The following is a 25,079-nucleotide window of genomic DNA, read 5'->3' on the forward strand; positions in this document are numbered from 1 at the left end:
GTAATAATTTTCAATCCATGTTTATCTCTTAAGACTAGCAACTTATCAATTATTTCCTCCTCAAAGTGATTCAACATGACAATAGGAAAAGAACATCTCAATATGTACAACATTTATACGAGTTATACAGTATCAGGGAATAATATATGTACCTCATAGACAAGCAATACAAACACTTTACCAACAGGTATGACTAATTATGTGATTATAATTCATTGTAATACTTGTCATAAGCATGTATGACACCATATTATACCAGTCTGTCTGCTTTACATAAAGTGTTACCAAATATGCAAACTCCACTGTTCTATTGGAGCTTTCATTATGTATTATTCAATTCATTCTTCAGTGTGATTGCACTGGATTTAACCTTCATATGATACTCCGCTCAAGAAAATCAAAACATTCATAGAATATCATACTCATCGCAAGAAAATCAAAACATTAATTACTAAGAAAAATCAAACTGTCAAAAACATAAGGCAACTTCCCACGGGCCTATTTAAACTTGTGCTTTGTTGTTCTTATACTGACTGTCTTTACACACCATAAAGTTACAAAATCATTCAGTCAAAATGTAATGAGCAATCAAATAGTCAACAATCAAAATGTAATGAACAAAAGTGCACCTGTTCAGTAGAAACAGAAAGCCAGTGCTTGGTATGGTATACTGTACATGGGTGTCAGGTGAATTCAGACTGAAATATTCAACCAGCCCAATACATGTGCATTGAGGAAGATACACATTTTAGTAAAGCCCTACTCTGAATGATTAGGAACACTCATTTGAGTGAGTTCATGGTCATCAGGATACTGGGTTGCTCCTCGATGATGCGCACCAGCAGGTTGTCAATGTACTGCTCCAGCTCCTTAATCTTATCGTCCCTTTTGGAGAGCTGCTCCTGCTGCTTTAGCACCAGGGAGATCAGCTCTTCCTGGGTCAGCTGGGAGTAGGGACCTTTGACCCCTGTGTCTTTGACCTAGAAGGGAGGCAATGGAGGTGGTACAATCATTCAGTGCCATTTATATTTTTCCATAGACTTCTCTAAGGATACTATATGTCATGAATTATCTATAATGTCTGGCGGCAGGTAGCCTAGTGGTTAAGTGCGTTGGGCCAGTAACTAAAAAGTCACTGGTTTGAATCCCCAAGCTGGCAAGGTGGAAAATCTTCCATTCTGCCCCTGAGGAAGGCAGTTAACCCCCAACAACAACTGCTCCCTGGGCACTGATGATGTCTGTCAAAGGAACCAAAAAGGGTTTGTCAAAGGGTTCTCCTATGGGGACAGCCGAAGAAGCCTTTTAGGTTCTAGATAGCACCTTTTTTCTTAGACACAATGGGGTCTGATTAGTCAGTACACATACAGAGGGGTGTAGTGCCCTTCCTTTAGGTGCGGAAATGCATGTTTTTTTAAATGACGACTTTGATTGAGAAATGACTAACAGATGCATTGTAGAATATAGAATAACGCATCCTCCAATTGCAACATCTGCCTATGCCCACACATTGTCTCAATAAATTATTCTCAAATTTTTGGTTGTTGCCCTTTTTCTCCCCAATTGGTAGTTATGCTCTTGTCCCATCGCTGCAACTCCTGCACGGACTCGGGAGAGGCGAAGGTCAAGAGCCGTGTGTTCCGAAACAACCCAGCCAAGCCGCACTGCTTCTTGACACAATGCCCGCTTAACCCTGAAGCCAGCCGCACTAATGTGTCAGGGGAAACACCGTACACCTGGTGACCGTGTCAGCATGCATCGTGCCCAGCCCGCCACAAGAGTCGGTGCGATGGGACAAGACCATCTCTGCCGGCCAAACCATCCCCTAACCCGGACAGCGCTGGGCCAATTGTAGACCGCCCCATGGGTCTCCCGGTCACAGCCGGCTTTGACAGAGCCTGAACTTGAAACAGGATTTCGAATGGCACAGCTAGCATAGACTGGCTATACATCCTGCCAAGTTGCGTGCTCAGTTGAGTTTTGGCCGCATGAGGGAAAAAAAGAGTGACTTCAGCCAGAACCCTAAAAGTAAAAAAATGACAGGTGTTTTTAGTGTAACAGTAATATAGGCCTACTACTACGCTGTTATATTCAGGTCTGTTATGTAAATACTAATTAAATCATTAGGCCTATGTGATCTTGCAAGACATAGGCTACACTCAAGTTCATTAAATGCGTTATACATGAGCCCAAGTCCATAAACTGTTTTGAGGACAGACGTCTTAGCAGCCTGATCTCGGACTAGATGTACCATAGTAAATGTAAATCCGGGACACTGAAATTAGTATATGTTACAATTGGTACGGTTACATAAGACAGGTTGCTTAAGGCAAACATGAAAGTAAGGTGGCTGGTCAAGTGTATAACGCAAACATCTAACATTGTTCAAATATCATCATGGACAACTTTAGCATTTAAGCTAATTAGTAACTTTGCAACTACCTTTTAGCTACATTGCAACTACTTAGCATGTTAGCTTCCCCTTCCACTAACCTTGCAAAGTAGTTGTAAAATTATGTGAGAAAACTGTTCATTGACTCAGCATATAACACCCTTGTTCCCTCCAAGCTTAGGACCCTGGGACTGAACAACTCCCTCTGCAACTAGATCCTGGACATCCTGACGAGCCAACCCCAGCCGGTGAGGGTCGGCAACATCACCTCCGCCATGCTCACTCTCAACACGGGGGCTCCACAGGGGTGTGCGCTAGTCCCCTCCTGTACTCCCTGTTCACCCATGACTGCGTGGACCCACACAACTTCAACACCATCATCAAGTTTGCTGACAACATGACAATGTGGTGCTGGGAAAACAGCCTGTCCCTCAACGTCAGTAAGACCAAGGAGCTGATCGTGGACTACAGGAAACGGGCCACCCCCATACACATCCACGGGGCTGTAGGGAAGCGGGCCAGGAGCTACAAGTTCCTCGGTGTCTAAATCACTAAGGACTTAAATAGTCCACTCACACACGTAAAGTTGTGAAGGCGTGACAGCGCCTCTTCCCCCTCAGGAGGTTGGCATGGGCCCTCAAATCCTCAAAAGGTTCTACAGCTGCACCATTGAGAGCATCTGGACTTTTTAAAATATGTTTGTTATTTAACCTTTATTGTACTAGGCATTTAACTGGCTGCATCATTGCTTGGTATGGCAACAGCACCACCCTTGGTCGCATGGTGCTTCAGAGGTTGATGCCGACAACCCAGTACATCACTGGGGCCAAGCTCCCTGCCATCGAGGACCGCTATATCAGGTGGTGTGAAACACCAGCCACCCATAGACTGTTCTCTCTGCTTTCGCACAGAAAGCGGTACCGGTGCATCAAGTCTGACACCAAAAGGCTCCTGAACAGTTTCTATCCCCAAGCCATAAGACTGCTAAATAGCTAACAGAGTGGCTACACAGACTGAGTTGACCCTTGTATTTCTGTTGTCTCTATGCACACTGAAACTACAACACACACATAACATGCAGTCACATTTATACTGACTCAATACACATACAACCACAATTGGTTGTACCGCTACTCTATTTATCATATATCCTGATGCCTAATCACCTTACCCCTATACATATCTACAGTTGAAGTCGTAAGTTTACATACATTTAGGTTGGAGGCAAACCTGACCCAGTTACACCAGCTCTGTCAGGAGGAAGGGACCAGAATTCACCCAACTTATTGTGGGAAGCTTGTGGAAGGCTACCTGACACGTTTGACCCAAGTTAAACAATGTAAAGGCAATGCTACCAAATACTAATTGAGTGCATGTAAACTTCTGACCCGCTGGGAATGTGATGAAAGAAATAAAAGCTGAAATAAAATCACTCTACTATTATTCTGACATTTCACATTCTTAAAATAAAGTGGTGATCCTAACTGACCTAAAACAGGGAATTTATACGAGGATTAAATGTCAGGAATTGTGGAAAAACTGAGTTTAAATGTATTTGGCTAAGGTGTATGTAAACTTCTGACTTCAACTGTACATCTTTTGTCTTGCCCATTCCCCCTCTGAATGGCACACATACACATGCCATGTCTTAATTGTCTCAAGGCTTAAAAAGTATTCTTTAACCGGTCTCCTCCCCTTTCACGTGCCGTCAACTGGTAAGACGCTTCAGGAGGGAGATCACGTGGTTTTGGGATTGAGCCCTGTGTGAGACGAATCAGGAGGAAGTGGTAGTTGCTAAGGAAGCGGCGTGATGTCCTTTACACTGGCTAACATAAGGTAATATCCTACATAGAGAATCAGTTCAACGTCTAGTTTTTAGTTTACATTTGGCTGAGTTGTCAACTGACATGAAATCATTAAAAATACAAATAAATCACCATGCTAAAATTGGCTAAAGGCCTGTTAAAAAGCCTATTAAAAGCTCTTAAGGATCTGACTCTTTTTTCAATTTTCACCTAAAATGACATACCCAAATCTAACTGCCTAATGTAGGAGAATATAACACAAATGCATATTTTTGGACCATCATCTTTGAAATGCAAGAGAAAGGCCATAATGTATTGTTCCAGCCCAGGCGCAAAAAAACAATGTAGACATTTCTGTAGACGTGATTCATACTGGCTGAGGGCATTGTCTGAATGACATCACAATTAAACAACTAGCAGAGAAAAAATACATCTGCATTAATTACTTAGTAGCTAAGTGCTCTTTGATGACATAATATACTGTTCCTTTATGTTAAAAACTCAATAATAATATAATAATTATATAATAATTAATATAGTACCAGGTATGATTTCCTTTGCACAAAGTAAAAGTATTGCAAATACAACCTAGTCACAAGTTAGTGGTCAGATGACTGAAGCATACACTGTATGCAGAAAAGTACTTCATACCTACAGGAATATATGGTGATGGATCTATGATGTTATGGGACTATGTTGCTTCTACATGTCCTGGGGCCCTTGTTAAGGTCAACGGCATCATGAACTTTACACAGTACTAGGACATTTTAGCCAAAAAACCTGGCCACAAGTAGATCTTCCAGCAAGACAACCTCAAGCACTGATCAAAATCGACAAAGAAATGGTTAATTGACTATACAATCAACATTTTTCAATTGCCATCTCAGTCTCCGGACATGGAACCCATTGAAACCCTGTGGTTTGAATTGAAGAGGGCAGTCCAAGCACAGACAAAGGATATCAAGGATCTGGAAAGATTCTGTATTGAGGAATGGTCTAAGATCCCACCCAACGTGTTCTCCAATCTCATAAATTATTTTAGAAATAGCCTCATTATCCTCGCAAGGGGAGGGTGCTAAAGTATTGAAAATAGGTGACAATTATTTTGTTAAACAAAATCTTTCTCTGAGCAAGCATATTAGTATAAAATACAGCTCAGTATTTGTATTATTTATTTGTATCTTTATCAAGGGTGCCAATAATTATGGACCTGAATGTATATTCCTTTAACGTACCTTTATCTTCTCTTGAAGGCCACCGAGGATCCCTGTAGATTTGCCAGCCTGTCCCTCATGGATGTTAGAAGCTGGCTGGTTTTCCAGGGAACTCAAGGGCTTTACTGGGTGTGGCCTGAATCGAGATAGACAGAGACAGTGAGAGTAAGAGAGACTCAAACTTTTCTGAAAAGTATTGTTATTAGAGGATGCAGCACGTGGATGTGGGGGATATCCGAATAAATGCCTTTTCTCAAAAAGCAGGTCTGATTATTATATGTCTCATAGCACAGAATAATTTTTTAAAAAAGAGTTGAAGCTTGCTGCCAACAGTGGGAAACGATTTGTTTGATCAGTTCGACATGACAAGAAATCCGAGCAGGGTTCGTCTTCACAATTTACTCATTCCCACCATATATGACACAATGACAAGAGTATCTGTTCTTTCTCTCTTAGATAAGGTTAGACTGCAGAGGATCCACAGTGTACGCACAGTCTGAGTAATGGCATTTTACAGGCTCCACTGAGATTTGTCAGATTCTACAGGAAGAATAACATGACAAAAAGCAATGAAAGCTACAAAGGCTGGCATTTCTATAAACGTGATTCATACTGGCTGAGGGCATTGTGTGAATGACATCACAATTAAACAACGAGCAGAAAATAAATGACATCTGCAGTAATTAGTAGCTAAGTGCTCTTTGATGACATAATATACTGCTAATTGCTCTGTTCCTTTTGCTTTATGTTGAACTCCATAATAATTATAGTATAATCATTTTTAAAGGAGTACCAGCTATGATTTCCTTTGCACAATTTTTGAAAGTATTGCAAATACAACCTAGTCATAAGTTAGTGATTTAATTCAGGAAAGTGCAGCTAAACATTTGATAAGAGAGTAGAAGAGTTTTATAAAAGGGTCACTTTCATGAAGTGTTCTGGTTCTTCGATTGGGGAGGTTTAGTAATTCTAACTACAGTACATTCTACAGGAGAGGTTTGGTGGACAGCACATAGCTGCTACACGCTACAGGAAAAGGCTGAGATCTCTCTCACCTGCGTGTGCTTGAGGCAGACCTGTCCCCTCTCCCTCCTGCCTCCTCTCCACTGTTCTGCTCTGTAATGGAGGGCAGAGCTCCAGCATGAAGCAGGGTCTTCTGGCCAGGGACAGAGCTTGTTGTCTGGGGAGGGCAGTCTCTCCTGCTCCCTGATCCCTTCAGGGGCTCGGGGTGGGGTATGGAGGAGGGGGCAGGTGATGGGAAACATGGGGGCTGGGCAAGTGTAACACATGGTAGTGCCACACCCACCCCGCCATTCTGCTTTTTTACCCAGTTACCTGAGGAAAGCTTACTCGAAGTGGGAGCCTCTGGGCTTTGTAGTTTTCCAGAACTCTGTTTACCAGCTCCCTCCTCTCTAAAGGTGGATGTCATCTTCACTGGAGGCAAGGGAGCACGGGCCCGCTTCGCTGATGTGCTTTTGGTGGGACAGGAGACATCCTCGGCTGGCAGAGCATCTGGCGTTGGAAGCTCAGTTGTGTCCCCAACCACACGCTTCTGAAACGGACCTAGATCTGCATCTGTGGAGGTACAACTCTGTTGAATGTGAGAGTCCGGGCTCCCCTGGCGCTCACCAGTTAGACTCTGTTCTACACCACATCCAGAGGACTTCTCCATTCTGCAGTCTTCTGCAAAGGGATTATTTGGACCAAACTCAACCGAAGAGTCATGTTCCTCAGTATTTGATTGCTCATCTAACACATCAACTGTTGGAGTTGGCATTGTCTTCCCTGGAAGGTGCTGGGGCCTGGAGGGTGCTGGACCTTTATTGTGTTTTGCAACCACCAACCCCCCAGTGGCTGATGGCATGGGTTCCTCTGCTTGGTTCCCATGGTGGGTAGAGCTCTGGCCTCCACTGATGTGCTCTGTTGTAGCTGTGGAGGAAGATCTCAGTGGCGTGATCATCTGTACCACACGTTGAGAAACTTTGGACATGGAGGCATCCACTCTGTCCTTATGTCCCCGATTCACACTGGCCATACTCTGGTCCCTCTGTATCTGGCTTGGAGCCTGGTTTGGTCTGTCAGGAGGCAGTGGAGCAGGACGCTTGTCCCCCCTGACACCGGAATCACCCTGACTAACACTCTCATTTAAGTGCAGGTCATGTTCGCTTCCCACCAATGACGTGGCAGAGTGGCGTCTTGGAGGAGGCTGCGGTTTTGTTGGCGTTTTTTGGGTGAGGGTAGGAGTGGCAGAACCAGGGTTGGACTTACTGGGCCAGTTGTCCTTATGAGCCCATCGCTGGTTGTCTGGAGGCAGTGGAGCAGGGCCCTTATCCTGTCTGACACTGGAATGGTCCTTACCACTAACACTCCCCTGGTCATCCCCACTTCCCACCAATGCCGTGGAAGATTGACATCTGAGGGGAGGGGGCGGTTTTGTTGGCTTTGTTTTAGCGAGGGTAGGTGTGGCACAATGAGATTTACTAGACCAGTTGTCCTTACGAGCCCAGGGCTGATTGATGGGAGCCACAGGGGCAGGGTCTTTCTTCTCCATCAGATTAGCAGACGGGTCAATAGCATCTCTATTTTCCCTTGCGCCTCTGGGGGAGTCCATAGAACTCTCCAGTTCAGGAGACGAGGACGATAAGAAGGGGTTGGAAGATATAGCAGGCTTTGAAGGGTTCCCCCATGAAGAGGGTCTGGAAGAGCAGGGTTAGGAAGGGGAGGGTGCAGTGAGATTTTTTGTTGTTGTTGCTGATGACAAGGTCTAACTACCAAACATTGAAAATGGAAAAACCTTCAAAACTTTTTTAAAGAACATAGAATTTGTTTCTAAAGCTAAATGATGAATTGCTATGAAAGTCTTGCTGGAATCCAAACACAAACATCCCAGTTAGCAGAGAGGTAGTCAATGTAAACTACAAACTACAGAGGTGTTATATAACAAAGTTGTTATTAGTTGCTCATAACTCACCAGACAAGAACATGGGAGAAAGGGTGGGATTTCATTTTATTATGAGAGGGACATGAAGGTTAGTTATAATGTTTAGGTTAGTAACACAAACACACTAAGGCACGGAAAGGTTTTACATGTAGATTTAAAATAACCAAACATGACTGAAACAATACACCAAAAGGAGAAATAAAAAAAGATAAATCATTTTCCTAGCCTCTGAACCCGTGAACTGTTCACATGACCAAACAGCCTTGCTTGAATACACCAAGTCAAATCATCCTGTTGGTTGGTTTCATCCTCATCAGCATACATACTCTCATGAGTCATTCAACATCAACGCCCTAGTTAAAAACTTGAGCAATCACCTAATGCTTTGTGTCTCACTTGTAACACTTTTCATATGACATCTGTAGAAACTGTATAGCAAGGTGTGATTCATGGGAGGAGCAGCCAATCCTAGCTGAGCCAAAGGTTTCCAAAGCGAACACGCACAACCACATTTTCCACTGCACTGCAATTTTCATGACGGTGTCATAGCACTTCAGGGGATTGTGCTTTAATGAGATGCGCATGTGAGAGTAGTGTCATACACCGCAGGCCAACAGATACCAGGACATCTCGCTTAACACCAAACGGCCATGACTCCAACACACGGAGATGAACTTAATATTCTCTACAGAGCGTCACCCTGTACCAAAGTATTTGATAAGGCAACAGGTTTTCTGATCAAATCTCAATTTTCTACCAAAGCAGTAAGGATCCAATAAAACCAACCCAATTCCATCCAGCCGAGTCTCTGCAATCCGCCACACCGTGCCATGTCCATACATTGGGCTTGTTGCCTCCCTTGATTAACTGGTGGTATAAAAGTCTCAGACAAGTTGGTAGGTTTTCCACATAAATCTGACTTGTGCCACCCAGAGGAAAGAGAATGTTAGCATTATTGATATTGTTTTGTTAGAAGATGAAATGGGATATCTGAATCAGAGAATCTGAGGATTTGAGAGAGGGAAAGTTAGTGTGTGTGGATGAAAGGAGAGATCTCAGGGGGTTCCAGAAGACACTTGGGTATTTCCCCCCTGCTGCTTTTGGAGACTAAATAAATAGTGCATCCATAATTTATGGCACCCAAGGGCTAATGGAATTCTGGCAAAGGGAACTGAGACAGTGTGTGTATGTGACTGACCTTGGCTTGACTGCTGATACTTTATTTATCCGGCAGCTGATGGGTCCAGTAGTGGTCATAGGGTTCTCCTCAAACAGATTATTTGAAGAGCTGTCATCAAATGAACTGGTGGGAGAGACTTCCTCAAAAGGATTATTGCACACGGTGACCTTTGCCTCGCTATACTGCTCCATCTGCTTCTCAACTTCCTCCAACGGTGCCCTCGCCTCCTCACGCCTTTGCTCTTCCTCCATCTGTGCATTTCTCCTTTTCTCTTCCTGTCTCAACTCCTCTGTTTTCATATTTTCTTCCTCTACCCTAAATCTTTCTTTCTGCTCCTTATCACTCCTCTCCTGTTCATTGCCCCTTTCTTCTTCAAGCCTCATTGTTTCTGCTTCCTCCTTCCTCAACATCTCCTCCTCAAATCTCCTTATCCTCTCTTCCTCCTCCCTGATCTTCCTCTCCTCTTCCTCCTTCCTCAGCCTCTCCTCCTCCTCATCTTCCTCTCCTTTCATCCTTCCTCTAATCTCCTTATCCTCTCTTCCTCCTCCCTGATCTCCCTCTCCTCTTCATCCTTCCTCAACATCTCCTCCTCAAATCTCCTTATCCTCTCTTCCTCCTCCCTGATCTTCCTCTCCTCTTCCTCCTTCCTCAGCCTCTCCTCCTCAAATCTCCTTATCCTCTCTTCCTCCTCCCTGATCTTCCTCTCCTCTTCATCCTTCCTCAGCCTCTCCTCCTCTACTCTCCTTATCCTCTCTTCCTCTAATCTCCTTATCCTCTCTTCCTCCTCCCTGATCTCCCTCTCCTCTTCATCCTTCCTCAACATCTCCTCCTCAAATCTCCTTATCCTCTCCTCCTCCTCCCTAATCGTCCTCTCCTCTTCCTCCTTTCTCAACATCTCCTCCTCTAATCTCCTTATCCTCTCTTCCTCCTCCCTGATCTTCCTCTGCTCTTCATCCTTCCTCAACATCTCCTCCTCTAATATCCTTATCCTCTCTTCCTGCTTCCTGATCTTACTCTCCTCTTCCTCCTTTCTCAGCCTATCCCTCTTAATTCTTTCCTCCTCCTCTGTCCTCTTTATCCCCATTTCCGCTCTCAGCCTATCTTCCTCCTCGGCCTTCCTCACTCTTTCTTCCTCCTCCCTCACTCTTCTCTCCTCCTCTCTCAGCCTATCCTGCTCTCTCTTCACTCTTACTTCTTCCTCCCTCATCTCCTCTTCCATCCTTAGTCTTTCTTCCTCCTCCCTCATCTTCCTCTGCCGTTCCTCCCTTCTTTGCATATCTTCCTCTTGTTCTCTCCTAATCCTTTCTTCCTCCTCCTTAATCCTCTCCTCTTTCTCCCTCTTCAATCTTTCCTCCTCCCTCATTTTCCTCTCGTCCTCCTTCCTCAGTCTATCCTCCCTCTTCATTCTTTCATGCTCTTCTCGCCTCATCCTTTCCTCTTCTTCCCACCTCTCTTGTTCCTCCTGTAACCTAATCATTTCCTGTTCTTTCTTCTTTACCCTCTCCTCTCCCTCCTCCTTCAGTCTCCTCTTCCTCTCTTCCAGCATTCTACTTTCCTCCTCAACCCTAATCTTTTCCTCCTCCTCCATCCTCTTTCTGTTTTCCTGCTCCTCCTTCCTTGTTTTCTCTTCCTCCTCAAACCTAAGTCTTTCTACCTCCTTCCCAATCCTCCTTTTCTCTTGTTCCTCCTTCCTCATCCTCTCTTCCTCTAACTTCTTTCTCTCTTGCTCTTCCTTTCTCTTCATCTCATCCATCTTAACTCTGTCTTCCTCCTCCTCATCCTCCTCTGCCCTGCTGCTCTCCCCCTCTGCCCAGGGTGAGGGCTGCTTCAGGGCCGTGAGAGAGTCCATGGAGGTGCTGGAGCTCTTACGGCCCTGGGCCCTGCGTAGGTCTTCCATGGAACCGTGGCCTGAGCTGGCAAGGCTGAAGGTGGAGCCGGTGCGTGCGCTCCGGGGATGGGGATGTTCTGTGTACAAGTGGCTGCCGTTGATGCACAGGTTACTCTGCTCTGCAAGCGGGGCATGGATCTTAGAGCGCCCTAGAGACAGGGAGCCCTGAGAAGCCTTACTGTCGGAACTGCCTGTGCGCTTATGGGTCAGAAACTTGAATTTATTTTTACCTGTGGATGAGAAAGAAGGGGGGATTTGTAAACACAGTTTAACAAGTTTTCTAATAGATTGCTATATTTAAAATGGAAGGCCAGTCTGTGATGATGCTCACCTTCAGAGGAGTCCTCGTTGAGGCCTGAGGGGCTGCCACTCAGTGAGGAGTCCTTCTCCGGCAGAGGGCCCAGGACAGACATGGATTGAGACAGTCCGTGACGCTGCAGATTAGACTTGGAGGAAAACAGAGACTTCAGCTTGTTTTTCTTCTTTTTCTCTTCTTTGTCTGCACCTCCCTCCCCTTCCCCCTCTCCCTCGCTGTCCGTCAGAACCTGGGTGAAGGACGGCACCACGGCAGACGCTGAGTCCGACAGACCCTCCTTCTTCTTCCCTCGAACCTTGTCCTTGAACTTGCCCAGGCGGGAGCGCGGCTTGTCTGTAGCAGAGAGGTCGAACATGCTGGCTGTCAGGTTGTTCTTCATAAACTGGATGTCCACCAGCACCTCTCCCCTGTCTTTGTCTGGCTTGCCTGCCTTATCCAACAGCTTATGCCATCTGTTGAGAGAAAGTCTATCGTTTATCAAATAGTTTCATTGAATTGGTACGAAACACATGCTGTTCTTATCGGAGAGATGGCTCAGGAACAAGGTCTATGAATGTGAGGCAGTGAAAGAAAGAACCAAGGTAATGTTTTATTTGTTTAGAGGTCATCTGAGCTACTCCAATAACTTGACAGGGCACTCAGAAATAACTAGAAATGTGTAGGCATTCACCACTCTTTTCAGATAACGCACACTTAGCAGACTGATGCATAAGCAGAGGAAGGCTGATGATCAAATAAGTGTCATGTGATCATCAGTCCCTGGGCCTCACCTCCAGTTGTAAAAAATATATAGTGTCTACATGTTGTTAGCTATCACAAATAAAGAAAGCTGTCACCCATAGCATGGCTTTATTCAAGGCTGTATTTTCCCCCTTATTTGTTGACCTCTAATCCTATTGGTTCCAAGGGTTTTATCATAGCCAAGTGAATAATTCCAGTAAGTTGGGGCTGCTGCTATTTTTCCTTTCAAATGTTAAGAGTCCTTCCATGGAAACAGTGATTATTTTTTGGAGAGGCCCAAGGGTGGAGGAGCCAGGGAAAATGACCGATGATGCGGTAAGCGATCTTGAGAGTCAGTGGGCATTATGATTCATACTAAATGGTCACCATAGAAAGAAAGACAATTTCATCCTTGCCGTCCTACTAAGTTGTAGCACACTTCTGTTGTATGTTAAGACTGAACACCATGCCTTAAAATGTACTGTATAGGCTACTACAGGCCAGAGCTGAGTCAGCATTAAAAGTCTGTCAAGCAAAACCCATGAGGCCCGAGGTCGCCTGTTCCTCAACAACCCAGCTGAAGTCTGGAAGGAAGTGAGTGAGGAGGGGGGCAGGAAGAGTCAACCAGGGGTCTCAGACCTGTGAGGTGTGTGTGGCCATGAGAGCCCTCTTGGAGGTTACAAAAACAAAATGAACACAATGCTGTGACTGCAGCTTCTTATCTTCGGTGAAGCACTCAATGTGAAACAGAAAAGCAATAAAAAAAAACACTGACTGCTCACAGAATGACAAATATGATGAATAACTGTATGGGGGAGAGAGAGCCTCTCCTCACTATTACTGCAGATTTGTTGTTGAGAGGACAGTGTGGGTAAACGTAGGGCAAGGTAGGTAGGGGTGGCAGCTTTCATTGTTGTCCAATGTTATTATGCATTCACAGAAAAATAGAGCAATACATTTGGGAATTGTACAACAATGTAAAACAAATCCAACTTTGTCACATGCACCGAATACAACAGGTGTAAACCTTACCGTGAAATGCTTTCTTACAAGCTCTTAACCAACAATGCAGTTCAAGAAATAGAGTTAAGAAAATATTTACTAAATAAACAAAAATAATAATAAAATAACAATAACAGGGTTATATGCAGCGAGTACCGGTGCTGAGCCAACGTGCGGGGGTACAGGTTAGTCAAGGTAATTTGTACATGTAGGTGGGGGTAAAGTGACTATGCATACATAATAAATAGCGGCAGTGTAAAAACAAATAGAGGGGGGTCAATGTAAATAGTCTGGGAGGCCATTTGATGAACTGTTCAGCAGTTTTATGGCTTGGGCGTAGAAGCTGTTAAGGAGCTTTTGGTCCTAGACTTGGCGCTAGGATTACCACTTCACATGCGGTAGCAGAGAGAACAGTCTATGACTTGGGTGACTGGAGTCAGTTTCTGGGCTTTCCTCTGACACCGCCTAGTATATAGGTCCTGGGTGGTCGGAGGCTTGGCCCCAGTGATGTACTGGGCCGTACACACTACCGTTTGTACCGCTTTACGTCAGAGGCCGAGCAGTTGCCCTACCAGGCGGTGATGCAACCGGTCAGGATGCTCGATGGTGCAGCTGTTGAACTTTTTGAGGATCTGGGGACCCATGCCAAATCTTTTCAGTCTTCTGAGGGGAAAAGGTGTTGTCGTGCCCTCTTCAAGACTTGTCTTGGTGGACCATGAAAGTTCATTGGTGATGTGGACACCAAGGAACTTAAAACTCACCTTTTCCTGTAGTCCACGATCATATCCTTTGTCTTTCTCACATTGAGGGAGAGGTTGTTGTCCTGCCACCACACTGATCTCCTCCATATAGGCTGTCTCATCGTTGTCGGTAATCAGGTCTACCACTGTTGTGTCATCTGCAAACTTAACGATGGTGTTAAGTGTATGGCCACGCAGTCGTGGGTGAACAGGGAGTACAGGAGGGGACTAAGCACCCACCCCTGAGGGGCCCCAATGTTGAGGATCAGCGTGGAAGACGTGTTGTTTCCTAACCTTACCACCTGGGGGCGCCCTGTCAGGAAGTCCAGGGTCCAGTTGCAGAGAGAGGTGTTTAGTCCCAGGGTCCTTAGCTTAGTGATGAGCTTCGTGAGCACTATGGTGTTGAATGCTGAGCTGTAGTCAATTAACAGCTTTCTCACATAGGTGTTCCTTTTGTCCAGGTGGGAAAGGGCAGTGTGGGGTGGGATTGAGATTGTGTCATCTGTGGATCTGTTGGGGTGGCATGTGAATTGGAGTGGGTTTAGGGTTTCCGGGATGATGCTGTTGATGTGAGCTATGACCAGCCTTTCAAAGCACTTCATGGCTACCAACATGAGTACTATGGGGCGGTAATCATTTAGGCAGGTTACCTTTGCTTCCTTGGGCACAGGGACTATGGTGGTCTTTTTGAAACATGTAGGTATTACAGACTCAGTCATGGAGAGGTTGAAAATGTCATTGTAAACACTTGCCAGTTGGTCCGCGCATGCTTTGAATACACGTCCTGGTAATCCATCTGGCCCCGCAGCTTTGGAAATGTTGATCTGTTTAAAGGTCTTGCTCACATCAGCAACTGAGAGCGTTATCACACAGTCGTCTGGAACAGCTGGTGCTCTCATGCATGCTTCAATGTTGCTTGCCTCGAAGCGAGCATAAAAAGGCATTTAGCTCGTCGAGGCACGCGTCACCAGGCAGCTTGCGGCTGGGTCTCCCTTTGTAGTCCGTAATAGTGTTCAAGCCCAGCCACATCCGACGAGCGTCAGAGCCGGTGTAGGTAGGACTCAATCTTAATCCTGTATTGATGCTTTGCCTGTTTGATGAGTCGCCTGAGTCCGTAGCGGGATTTCTTATAAGCGTCCAGATTAGTATCCCGCTACTTGAAAGCGACAGCTCTAGCATTTTGCTCGATGCGGATGTGGCCTGTAATCCATGGCTTCTGGTTGGGATATGTACTGTGGGGACGACGTCTTCGAAGCACATGTTGATAAAGCCGATGACTGAGGTGGTATACTCCTCAATGCCAATGGATGAATCAAATAGAGGGCGAGGGAGATCCTTGTATGCGTTTGTGTGTGTGGAGTAAAGGTGGTCTAGAGTTTTTTTCCCCTCTGTGACATGCTGGTAGAAATAAAGTAAAACAGATTTGTTTGCCTGCACTAAAGTCCCTGGCCACTAGGAGTACTGCTTCTTTGCTTATGGCCTTATACAGCTTGAGTGCGGTCTTAGTGCCAGCATCGGTTTGTGGTGATAGATGGGCTACGAATAATATAGATGAGAAATCTCTTGGTAGACAGAGTACTTTATGATAAACTGTAGATCACACTACCTTAGGCAAGCAAGACATTGCGCACCAGCTGTTATTGACAAATAGACACACACACACCCCTGCCTCTTGTCGTACCAGACGTAGTTTCTCTGTTCTGCAGATGCATGAAAAATCCCGCCAGTTCTATATTATCCGTGTCGGCGTTCAGCCACGACTTGGTGAAACATAAAATATTACAGTTTTTAATGTCCCATTGGTAGGATAGTCTTGATCGTATATCATTCATTTTGTTTTCCAATGATTGCATGTTGGCCAATAGAACAGATGGTAGTGGAGGTTTAGACCTCTGTAACCTTTTTTTCCGTCATTTAACATAAATGACAGGGATTTGGGCCCATTCCCGACAAAGCAGTATATCCTTTGCGTCGGACTTGTTAAGTAAAAAAATCTTTGTCCAGTTCGAAGTAAGTAATCGCTGTTCTGATGTCCAGAAGTTATTTTCGATCAGACAGTAGCAGCAACCTTATGTACAAAATAACTTTTAAAAAAGGTCAATGTGGTCAGGCTTGTTCAACCTGTCCCTCCATTCCATTGAGTCAATTACTGTGAAATGTACATAGAGACATTCCATAATTGATGTAGATTACTGTGTGTGTAAACAAGTTCTGTTTAGTTATCTCGCTCTCTCCACTGGCTTCCAGTTGAAGCTCGCATCCGCTACAAGACCATGGTGCTTGCCTACGGAGCTGTGAGGGGAACGGCACCTCAGTACCTCCAGGCTCTGATCAGGCCCTACACCCAAACAAGGGCACTGCGTTCATCCACCTCTGGCCTGCTCGCCTCCCTACCACTGAGGAAGTACAGTTCCCGCTCAGCCCAGTCAAAACTGTTCGCTGCTCTGGCCCCCCAATGGTGGAACAAACTCCCTCACGACGCCAGGACAGCGGAGTCAATCACCACCTTCCGGAGACACCTGAAACCCCACCTCTTTAAGGAATACCTAGGATAGGATAAAGTAATCCTTCTCACCCCCCCCCCCCTTAAAAGATTTAGATGCACTATTGTAAAGTGGCTGTTCCACTGGATGTCATAAGGTGAATGCACCAATTTGTAAGTCGCTCTGGATAAGAGCGTCTGCTAAATGACTTAAATGTAAATGTAAATGCATCTCCCTTGAGGGAGGCCATTGCGTCTAAAAATACTGATCCAGTCTTGAATATTAGTCAGGTTCACACACCCTCCTTCCATGTGACTGACAACACCCCAAAGACTCATCCTTTCCTTCTACACCTCCCTGCTAGTGTTTGGAATACTGAGCAAGCACGTCAGGGACATTCGTGCCCGCTTGTGGAATCTACTTAGGGGCCACATAGCAGCTGTTATACTGTACGCAGTAGCTGAGTAGTTATGTAAACAAACATTCTAAACCAACTCTCTGGCCTTACAGCTGCACTACCACAAGCTGCATTGCCAAAGCAGTAAGGAATGGACACTTACAGTAAGGCCAATTATTATTTCATCCCAATATAGCTCTGTAATTCAATTGATGTCAGACAACAAAGGACAGTTCATTCTTCTCTGTGGTGAAAATGTCAAGTTGTTTTAAAAGTTTCTCAGTGAACAGGACACACCCAGACAATCCTTGTAGTTGTTCACGGATGCCTTGGAGAAAGGGAAAGGGGGATACCTAGTCATTGTGAACATCACACCTCTCAACAGAGAAAGGGAAAGGGGGATACCTAGTCATTGTGAACAACACCCTGCTAGGGAAGGGCCGGGCATTGGAGAAAGGGAAAGGGGGATACCTAGTCAAACAACACCCTGCTAGGGAAGGGCCGGGCATTGGAGAAAGGGAAAGGGGGATACCTAGTCATTGTGAACAACACCCTGCTAGGGAAGGGCCGGGAAAGGGAAAGGGGGATACATTGGAGAAAGGGCCGGGCATTGGAGAAAGGGAAAGGGGGATACCTAGTCATTGGATACACCCTGCTAGGGAAGGGCCGGGCATTGGAGAAAGGGAAAGGGGGATCATTGTGAACAACACCCTGCTAGGGAAGGGCCGGGCATTGGAGAAAGGGAAAGGGGGATACCTAGTCATTGTGAACAACACCCTGCTAGGGAAGGGCCGGGCATTGGAGAAAGGGAAAGGGGGATACCTAGTCATTGTGAACAACACCCTGCTAGGGAAGGGCCGGGCATTGGAGAAAGGGAAAGGGGGATACCTAGTCATTGTGAACAACACCCTGCTAGGGAAGGGCCGGGCATTGGAGAAAGGGAAAGGGGGATACCTAGTCATTGTGAACAACACCCTGCTAGGGAAGGGCCGGGCATTGGAGAAAGGGAAAGGGGGATACCTAGTCATTGTGAACAACACCCTGCTAGGGAAGGGCCGGGCATTGGAGAAAGGGAAAGGAAAGGGGCTAGGGATTGGAGAAAGGGAAAGGGGGATACCTAGTCATTGTGAACAACACCCTGCTAGGGAAGGGCCGGGCATTGGAGAAAGGGAAAGGGGGATACCTAGTCATTGTGAACAACACCCTGCTAGGGAAGGGCCGGGCATTGGAGAAAGGGAAAGGGGGATACCTAGTCAGTTGTACAATTGAATGCATTCAACGAGAAGAAGAAGAGGAGAAGTAACTTAAAGTCAGTAAATAGGAAGTTACAACAATTAACTGTAGTGACGTTAGCTGGGTGGAGGGCGCTGACTAAGAACAGGATACAACAGTCAATGAAAGGGTCATTTAGTATGAAAAGGCCCGGCATCAGAGTATCATCTCCACGCAGCAATCTCGCATCCCAGTGTGAAGTACACAACGTGCAGTACTACTGCTGCTTACAGGCATGATAGACTAATGGAAAGAGATGGAACACTGTGAGTCAGCATTTAGGTTATTATTATTCTAATGGCTCTTTCAGCACATACTCTTCCTGTGTAACCCTGAATGGCTGATAAAACAATGCCTTCCTTGACACAAACCGTTCTTATCACAATGTGCAGCTGAGTCTCTCCCCCTCATACACATGCACACACACATTCACTGAGAGAGAGACATAACTGAAAGCCAGCCTTTTATTCAAAATATGGCCCCTATAATAAGGTTAGCAGATTAAATCTGTGTTTGGTGCAGTCACGCTTATAAAGTATCTGTTTATGAACAGCCTTGTCCTTGACATAGTTATGCCACAGAGGAGGTACCTTCATTGTGATAAAAAGAGCGGAAGAAAAATATGCACCGAAAAATGTGCTGCAATGTCGCTTTTCCATATCATGCATTAGTAATTAGTACAGTTACATGCACACAATAATATGACCATTAGGAATAAATCAGGTTAATATAGTAGTTCAATTTAAAATGTTTACATGCTTTGAAAGAATAACTATTTCCCTAATAATCCTGTTTACATGGACACATCTGAAATCAGGTTACCTGATGGGACTTTGGTAAATGCAGAAAACCACCAATCAAAATAAACATTCTATTACTGCAACCATGTTACTTTTGTGATGCCTATTTGATTCCGAGTTGGGATGTATAACGTTTGTAAGCGAAAACTATTTCTAAGACCCATACTTTCAGTTTTACCAAACTCATGAAAGAGGGACGCTTGCACATGCGCAGATCAAATACACCAAGGTGTTTACTAATAATTCCAAAGATTGCCGCGAAATCCTGGTGTTCAATCGGGGTATACTGACTGATTATGACTTTAGGCTGATTCAGAGAAGCAGAGTAAGGTGTTTACATGACAAATGCCATGCTCAGCCTACTGCCATGCTCAGCCTACTGCCATGCTCAGCCTACTGCCATGCTCAGCCTACTGCCATGCTCAGCCTACTGCCATAATCAGTTTAATATTGAATTATTAGTGTGCATGTAAATGTACTAAATGTTATAATACACTATGCAAAATGAGGCATTACTATTCAACAGTTTATGGTCCCCATTGTACATGTACCCTACTTCTGTACATGTGTCAGATCAGTAACACACAGATGGGATTTGAGGCTGATTTCTCAGGTCCATGTTCCCCCTTCACAAAATTGATGGGGAAGCAGGTATATACAGTACCAGTCAAAAGTGTGGACAAACTCTTTCAAGGGTTTTTCCTTTATTTTTACTATTTTCTACATTGTAGAATAATAGTGAAGATAAACACTATTAAATAACACATGGAGTCATGTAGAAAGCATAACAAGTGTTAAATCAAAATATATTTTATATTCTTCAAAGTGGCCACCCTTTGCCTTGATGACAGCTTTGCACACTCTTGGCATTCTCTCAACCAGCTTCACATGGAATTCTTTTCCAACAGTCTTGAAGGAGTTCCAACATATGCTGAGCACTTGTTGGCTACTTTTCCTTCACTCTGCGATCCAACTCATCCCAAACCATCTCCATTGGGTTGAGGTCGGGTGATTGTGGAGGCCAGGTCATCTGATGCAGCACTCCATCACTCTCCTTCTTGGTCAAATAGCCCTTACACAGCCTGGAGGGGTGTTGGGGCAATGTCCTGTTGAAAAACAGTTGATAGTCCCACTAAGTGCAAACCAGATGGGATGGTGTATCCCTGCAGAATGCTGGTTAAGTGTGCCTTGAATTCTAAATAAATCACTGACAGTGTAACCAGAAAAGCAACCTCACACCTCCTCCATGCTTCACGGTGGGAACCACACGAGGACATCATCAGTTCACCTACTCCGCATCTCAACGTCACAGCGGTTGGAACCATAATTCTCTCATTTGGACTCATCAGACCAAAGGACAAATTGCCATTGGTCTAATGTCCATTGCTCGTGTTTCTTGGCCCAAGAAAGTCTCTTCTTCTTATTGGTGTCCTTTAGTTTTTTTTTGTTGCAGCAATTTGACCATGAAGGCCTGATTCACACAGTCTCCTCTGAACAGTTGATGTTGAGATGTGTCTGTTACTTGAAGCATTTATTTGGGCTGCAATTTCTGAGGTTGGTAAATTGAATTAACTTATTCTCTGCAGCAGAGGTAACTCTGGATCTTCCTTTCCTGTGGCGGTCCTCATGAGAGCCAGTATTATCATAGCGCTTGATGGTTTTTGCGACTGCACTTGAAAGAACTACCTCATGAAGCTGGTTGAGTGAATGCCATGTGTGCAAAGCTTTCAAGAGGCAAACGGAGGCTACTTTGAAGAATCTCAAATATATTTTGATTTGTTTAACACTTTTTGGCTACTACATAATTCCATGTCTTATTTCATTATTTTGTAGATGTAGAATGTAGTCCAAATAAAGATTAACCCTGGAATAAGTAGGTGTGTCTGAACTTCTGACTGGTACTGTACAAACACAGTTTAGAGTTAAGAGTAAGAAATCATTACCAGAGGGATATTTGTGCTGTGTCAATGTCTAGATACCGTGCCAATGTTTGAAACTGCTCTTTAAATAAAACATGTCATTTTTCAATAGGCAATCCGCTAGTCCTTTAGAAAATGAAAAAAAAAATGTCTGAATGAATCTGAATGAACTGCATCTGTTTCAGAGAGAGGTAGAAGCTGTCTGCAGCTGGCAGGGGCTAGTGAGAACTGGAAGGAAGGCGGTGTAAACAGCAACACTGAGTTATCTGCTTTAAGTCAAACATAACGCGGTCTGTTTGGGAGCTGGTAAAGCCACGGTCAAGTCCCAACCACCAGAGAGGGGGAGCACATAATAGGTTTGTTTTTCAAGTTAAACATTCTGGAATGTGAGGCTAAGTCTGGATTTGGCCACCGCAGAAATCAGATACACCATCGTCAACCTTGAGAAAGCAGTAGAACACAATAAGAAAACTCCCTGAACACGGCTCACTGGTTTTAAGACATTTTCTGAAGAACTCAAAACGAAGGTTGATAGGACTATGTACAATGCATAAGGTGTATGAATCAGGTTTTATGAGTTACCATGGACAATCCTTTGACCAGACATTGAAAAACAGTTGAGAGGCTATGAAGATGGCATATAAAAGTAGCTCTGGGAAGAATTCAGGTCTGAGAAGAAAATTACAAAAATTCTGCTGAAGTTTGGCATTTTAGCTAAAGGTCAGAGATAACAACAACGTCACATGAACCTATCACTGTCACACCGAGGGGGAGGGGGGAAACTATCCGCCGTGGAGATCCTCAGTCCTGTCTCCAGACTGTCTCCTACTCAGATAAAGCATGTAGCATGAAACCAATTATCATCATGGAGAATGAACTTTACATAGGGCATGAGAAGTCTGATCCTATATAAGGAGATGGCAAATCCTGATGGATCTTTGCATAGGTCATCAGAAAGATGCAAAAACCAAACTAGATTTACTCTAAAAGTCTAACCAAGAAGCACTCTCCTTACACATCACAAGACACAGCAATATCCACTTTCAAGAGTGTCCACTTACCAGACTTAAGTGTGTGCGTGCAGTGCACATCACCTGGTGCTGTGTATAGCAGCGAAATAGGACATGGGCACATGTTGCGTGTGGACTGAAATACCTAGAGACAGCTTAGTGAGATGTAAAATTTCTCAAGAAGTTGTGAAATAAATAAGCCTGCAGCCTAATTAATAACCCCCCCAAGAACGTTACTTAATTTAGGACGAAAAACAGTAAAGACTATTGCATGTTTCCCAGTTGAAACAGTTCCCGCATATATTATGATGACATTTTGAGATGTTTTTGTTTGGTTTGGGTTTTCGGCAGGGTTTTTTCAGCTGTTCGCTCGTACAAAAATATTATTAAATTAAGTGTTTGTCATTCAAAGAGAGAACTAGAAAACCACACACACACACACACACACACACACACACACACACACACACACACACACACAATGTCATTTCTCTATGTACATGTCACAGGAATTGACTCAATGGTATAGAGCAGGGCTCTCCAACCCTGTTCTTAGCAGCACATTTATCTGTGCATATTTTTCTTCAGCTCTTTTTATCACAATGAAGGTACATGGAGTACATCCTCTGTGGCATAACTATGTCAAGGACAAGGCTGTTCATAAACAGATGCTTTATAAGAGTGACTGCACTTGGTGCAGATTTAATCTGCAAACCTTATTATAGGGGCCATATTTTGAATAAAAGGCTGGCTTTCAGTTATGTCTCTCTCTCTCAGTGAATGTGTGTGTGAATGTGTATGAGGGGGAGAGACTCAGCTGCACATTGTGATAAGAACGGTTTGTGTCAAGGAAGGCATTGTTTTATCAGCCATTCAGGGTTACACAGGAAGAGTATATGCTGAAAGAGAACAATAGCCTAAATGCTGACTCGCACAGTGTTCCATCTCTTTCCATTAGTCCATCATGCCTATGAGTAGCAGTAGTACTGCACGTTGTGTACTTCACACTGGGATGCAGATTGCTGCGTTGAGATGATACTCTGACGCCGGGCCTTTTCATTCTAAATGACCCTTTCATTTACTGTTCTATTCTGTTTTTAGTCAACTCCCTCCACCCATCTAACGCCACTACAGTTTACTTCCTTTTCAATGATGTTCAGTTAAGTTACTTCTCCTCTTGTTCTTCTCCAATGCCCGGCCCTTCCCTAGCAGGGTGTTGTTCACAAGGGTCTGTTGAGAGTAGAGGTCAACCGATTAATCGGAATGGCCGATTAATTAGGGACAATTTCAAGTATTCATAACAATCGGAAATCAGTCTTTTTGGGCACAGATTTGACGATTAAAAAAATATATAATTTTTTATTTAAAAAATACCTTTATTTAAACTAGGCAAGTCAGTTAACTGCTTTGTTTAGGGGCAGAACGACAGATTTTCACCTTGTCAGCTTTCTGTTTCACATTGAGTGCTTCACTGAAGATAAGAAGCTGCAGTCACAGCATTGTATTCATTTGGTTTTTGTAACCTCCAAGAGGGAACTCATGGCCACACACACCTCACAGGTCTGAGACCCCTGGTTGACTCTTCCTGCCCCCTCCTCATTTCCTTCCAGACTTCAGCTGGATGTTTTATTCCAGGACAGAGTGTCACAGAACAGGCAACCGCAAGGCTCAGCTTTTGTTTGACCGGGGCTTTTACTGTTGACTCAAATCCTCATTGTTCATTTCAAAACTATACATTAGGGATTGTTTTGACTGTTATTATAATATATGAACACCTGAGACTTACTGATGTACATAACATTACCTTCTTTATAACATAAATGAATACAGTCAAAATACAGTATACAGTCAAACAAACCACCCTTTTAGGGCTTCAGTATTGCAAACCAATGGTTCGGAGATATTCAACCTTAACAGATATTCATAAAGGGAGAGAACACTGCTATGAACTAATGACTCAGAGGAGACTTGTGAGGTATTGGTAATGGGGTGTTGTGCTGCTCACGTGCCACACTGTTATGAGCTAAATCAGTAGGCTGTCAAAACAAACAGAGTCACTCAATGGGAGGTGAAGGCAGGCAAGAGGAGTGAACAAAAAAGAAACAGGACAATAATCAATATTATTCCATAGGCTCTAACAACTGGTTGTAGCACTCTACTGAGTGAACTGTCAGAGTAAAACCATGTGGGATAACACTTTAGGCCTTATAGCCTGCTCTTATACTGTATTGTTGTAATTAATACATAACATTGTTGTTGCATGTTGAGTTTGGTGATTATTACACAAGTGGAATATGGGAGCAGTCCCTGTTCTTCTTGTATAATTACAACCCCTATTGAAGGCCAATGGAGTAGTGACATTGTGGTGCTCCAATGTCTTAAATAGGCTATCGCAACTACAGAGATTATCCATTTAAAAAGGAATTGTGTTACTAACGGCAAAAACACTTTCTTGAGCAATGTAGAAATAGAAAGCTGTGATTATTACTGGACAGAGACGTGAACACTCACTCAGTCTTATTGCGGGATTTAACCTCGCTGAGCTCCAACAGGTTGATGACTGCGTGCCCGAGCAACTTGTCCGATCCCACGAGAGCCCGGTGCATTACGTGGACATGCAACGTACACTTCTCTGTGTTACCGTTGTGGAAGAGCGGCAGCTCGAACGTGGCCTCCTCTTTCCACACCGGTACCACACTCTTTTCTGCCACCGATGTAGCGAATTTATCCTTGGCTACTTGCATGATGGCGTATGCGTCGTTGGTGCCATTTTTTCCCTTTATCCTCAGGCTTCTTGCCTGAAGCACAGTTACCTGTACGCTGGTGGGATACCACTGTTGGCTCTGGTCCGATAGAGACATGGCTGAGACCTACGGAGGTTTGGACGAGTGGGCCTTTGAATAATGTCTAGAAACGTTTTGATGCGCTACATAGAAGTAGATAAGTTAGTGTAGCGCGACAGAGAAAAACTTTTACCTATGGACGGTTGAGGAAACAGCTGAG

The 25,079-nt window shown here is 44.4% G+C and overlaps 1 protein-coding gene across 4 annotated transcripts; it reads right to left on the minus strand.

Moving 5' to 3' along the window:
• Positions 1–25,079, minus strand: rab11fip1b (RAB11 family interacting protein 1 (class I) b). 4 transcript variants are annotated; one of them, XM_052525760.1, is made up of 7 exons: positions 24,588–25,079; positions 11,749–12,185; positions 10,351–11,647; positions 9,548–10,009; positions 6,464–8,104; positions 5,430–5,544; positions 1–980 (listed from the first exon to the last, which is right to left on the minus strand). In XM_052525760.1, exons 1-7 carry the CDS (start codon positions 24,935–24,937, stop codon positions 783–785), a joined length of 4,500 nt encoding a protein of 1,499 aa, XP_052381720.1. In that variant the 5' UTR covers positions 24,938–25,079; the 3' UTR covers positions 1–782. The 4 variants fall into 4 exon arrangements, with proteins under 4 accessions (XP_052381720.1, XP_052381719.1, XP_052381718.1 ...); XM_052525759.1 differs by having other exon boundaries at positions 10,183–11,647; XM_052525758.1 differs by having other exon boundaries at positions 10,111–11,647.

Source organism: Oncorhynchus keta, chromosome 9, assembly GCF_023373465.1.
Source record: "Oncorhynchus keta strain PuntledgeMale-10-30-2019 chromosome 9, Oket_V2, whole genome shotgun sequence".
Taxonomy (NCBI): domain Eukaryota; kingdom Metazoa; phylum Chordata; class Actinopteri; order Salmoniformes; family Salmonidae; genus Oncorhynchus; species Oncorhynchus keta.

Bases quoted from the DNA above. Each gene is read 5' to 3' on its own strand.
- rab11fip1b (XM_052525758.1), bottom strand. From the start codon at position 24,937: ATGTCTCTATCGGACCAGAGCCAACAGTGGTATCCCACCAGCGTACAG. The intron at 10,010-10,110 runs GTTGAGGAAGGA...GGAGGAGGAGAG, and splicing joins AGGAGATTTGAGGAGGAGAT to GCTGAGGAAGGAGGAAGAGG. The intron at 5,545-6,463 runs GTGAGAGAGATC...ATCTCGATTCAG, and splicing joins TCTGCCTCAAGCACACGCAG to GCCACACCCAGTAAAGCCCT.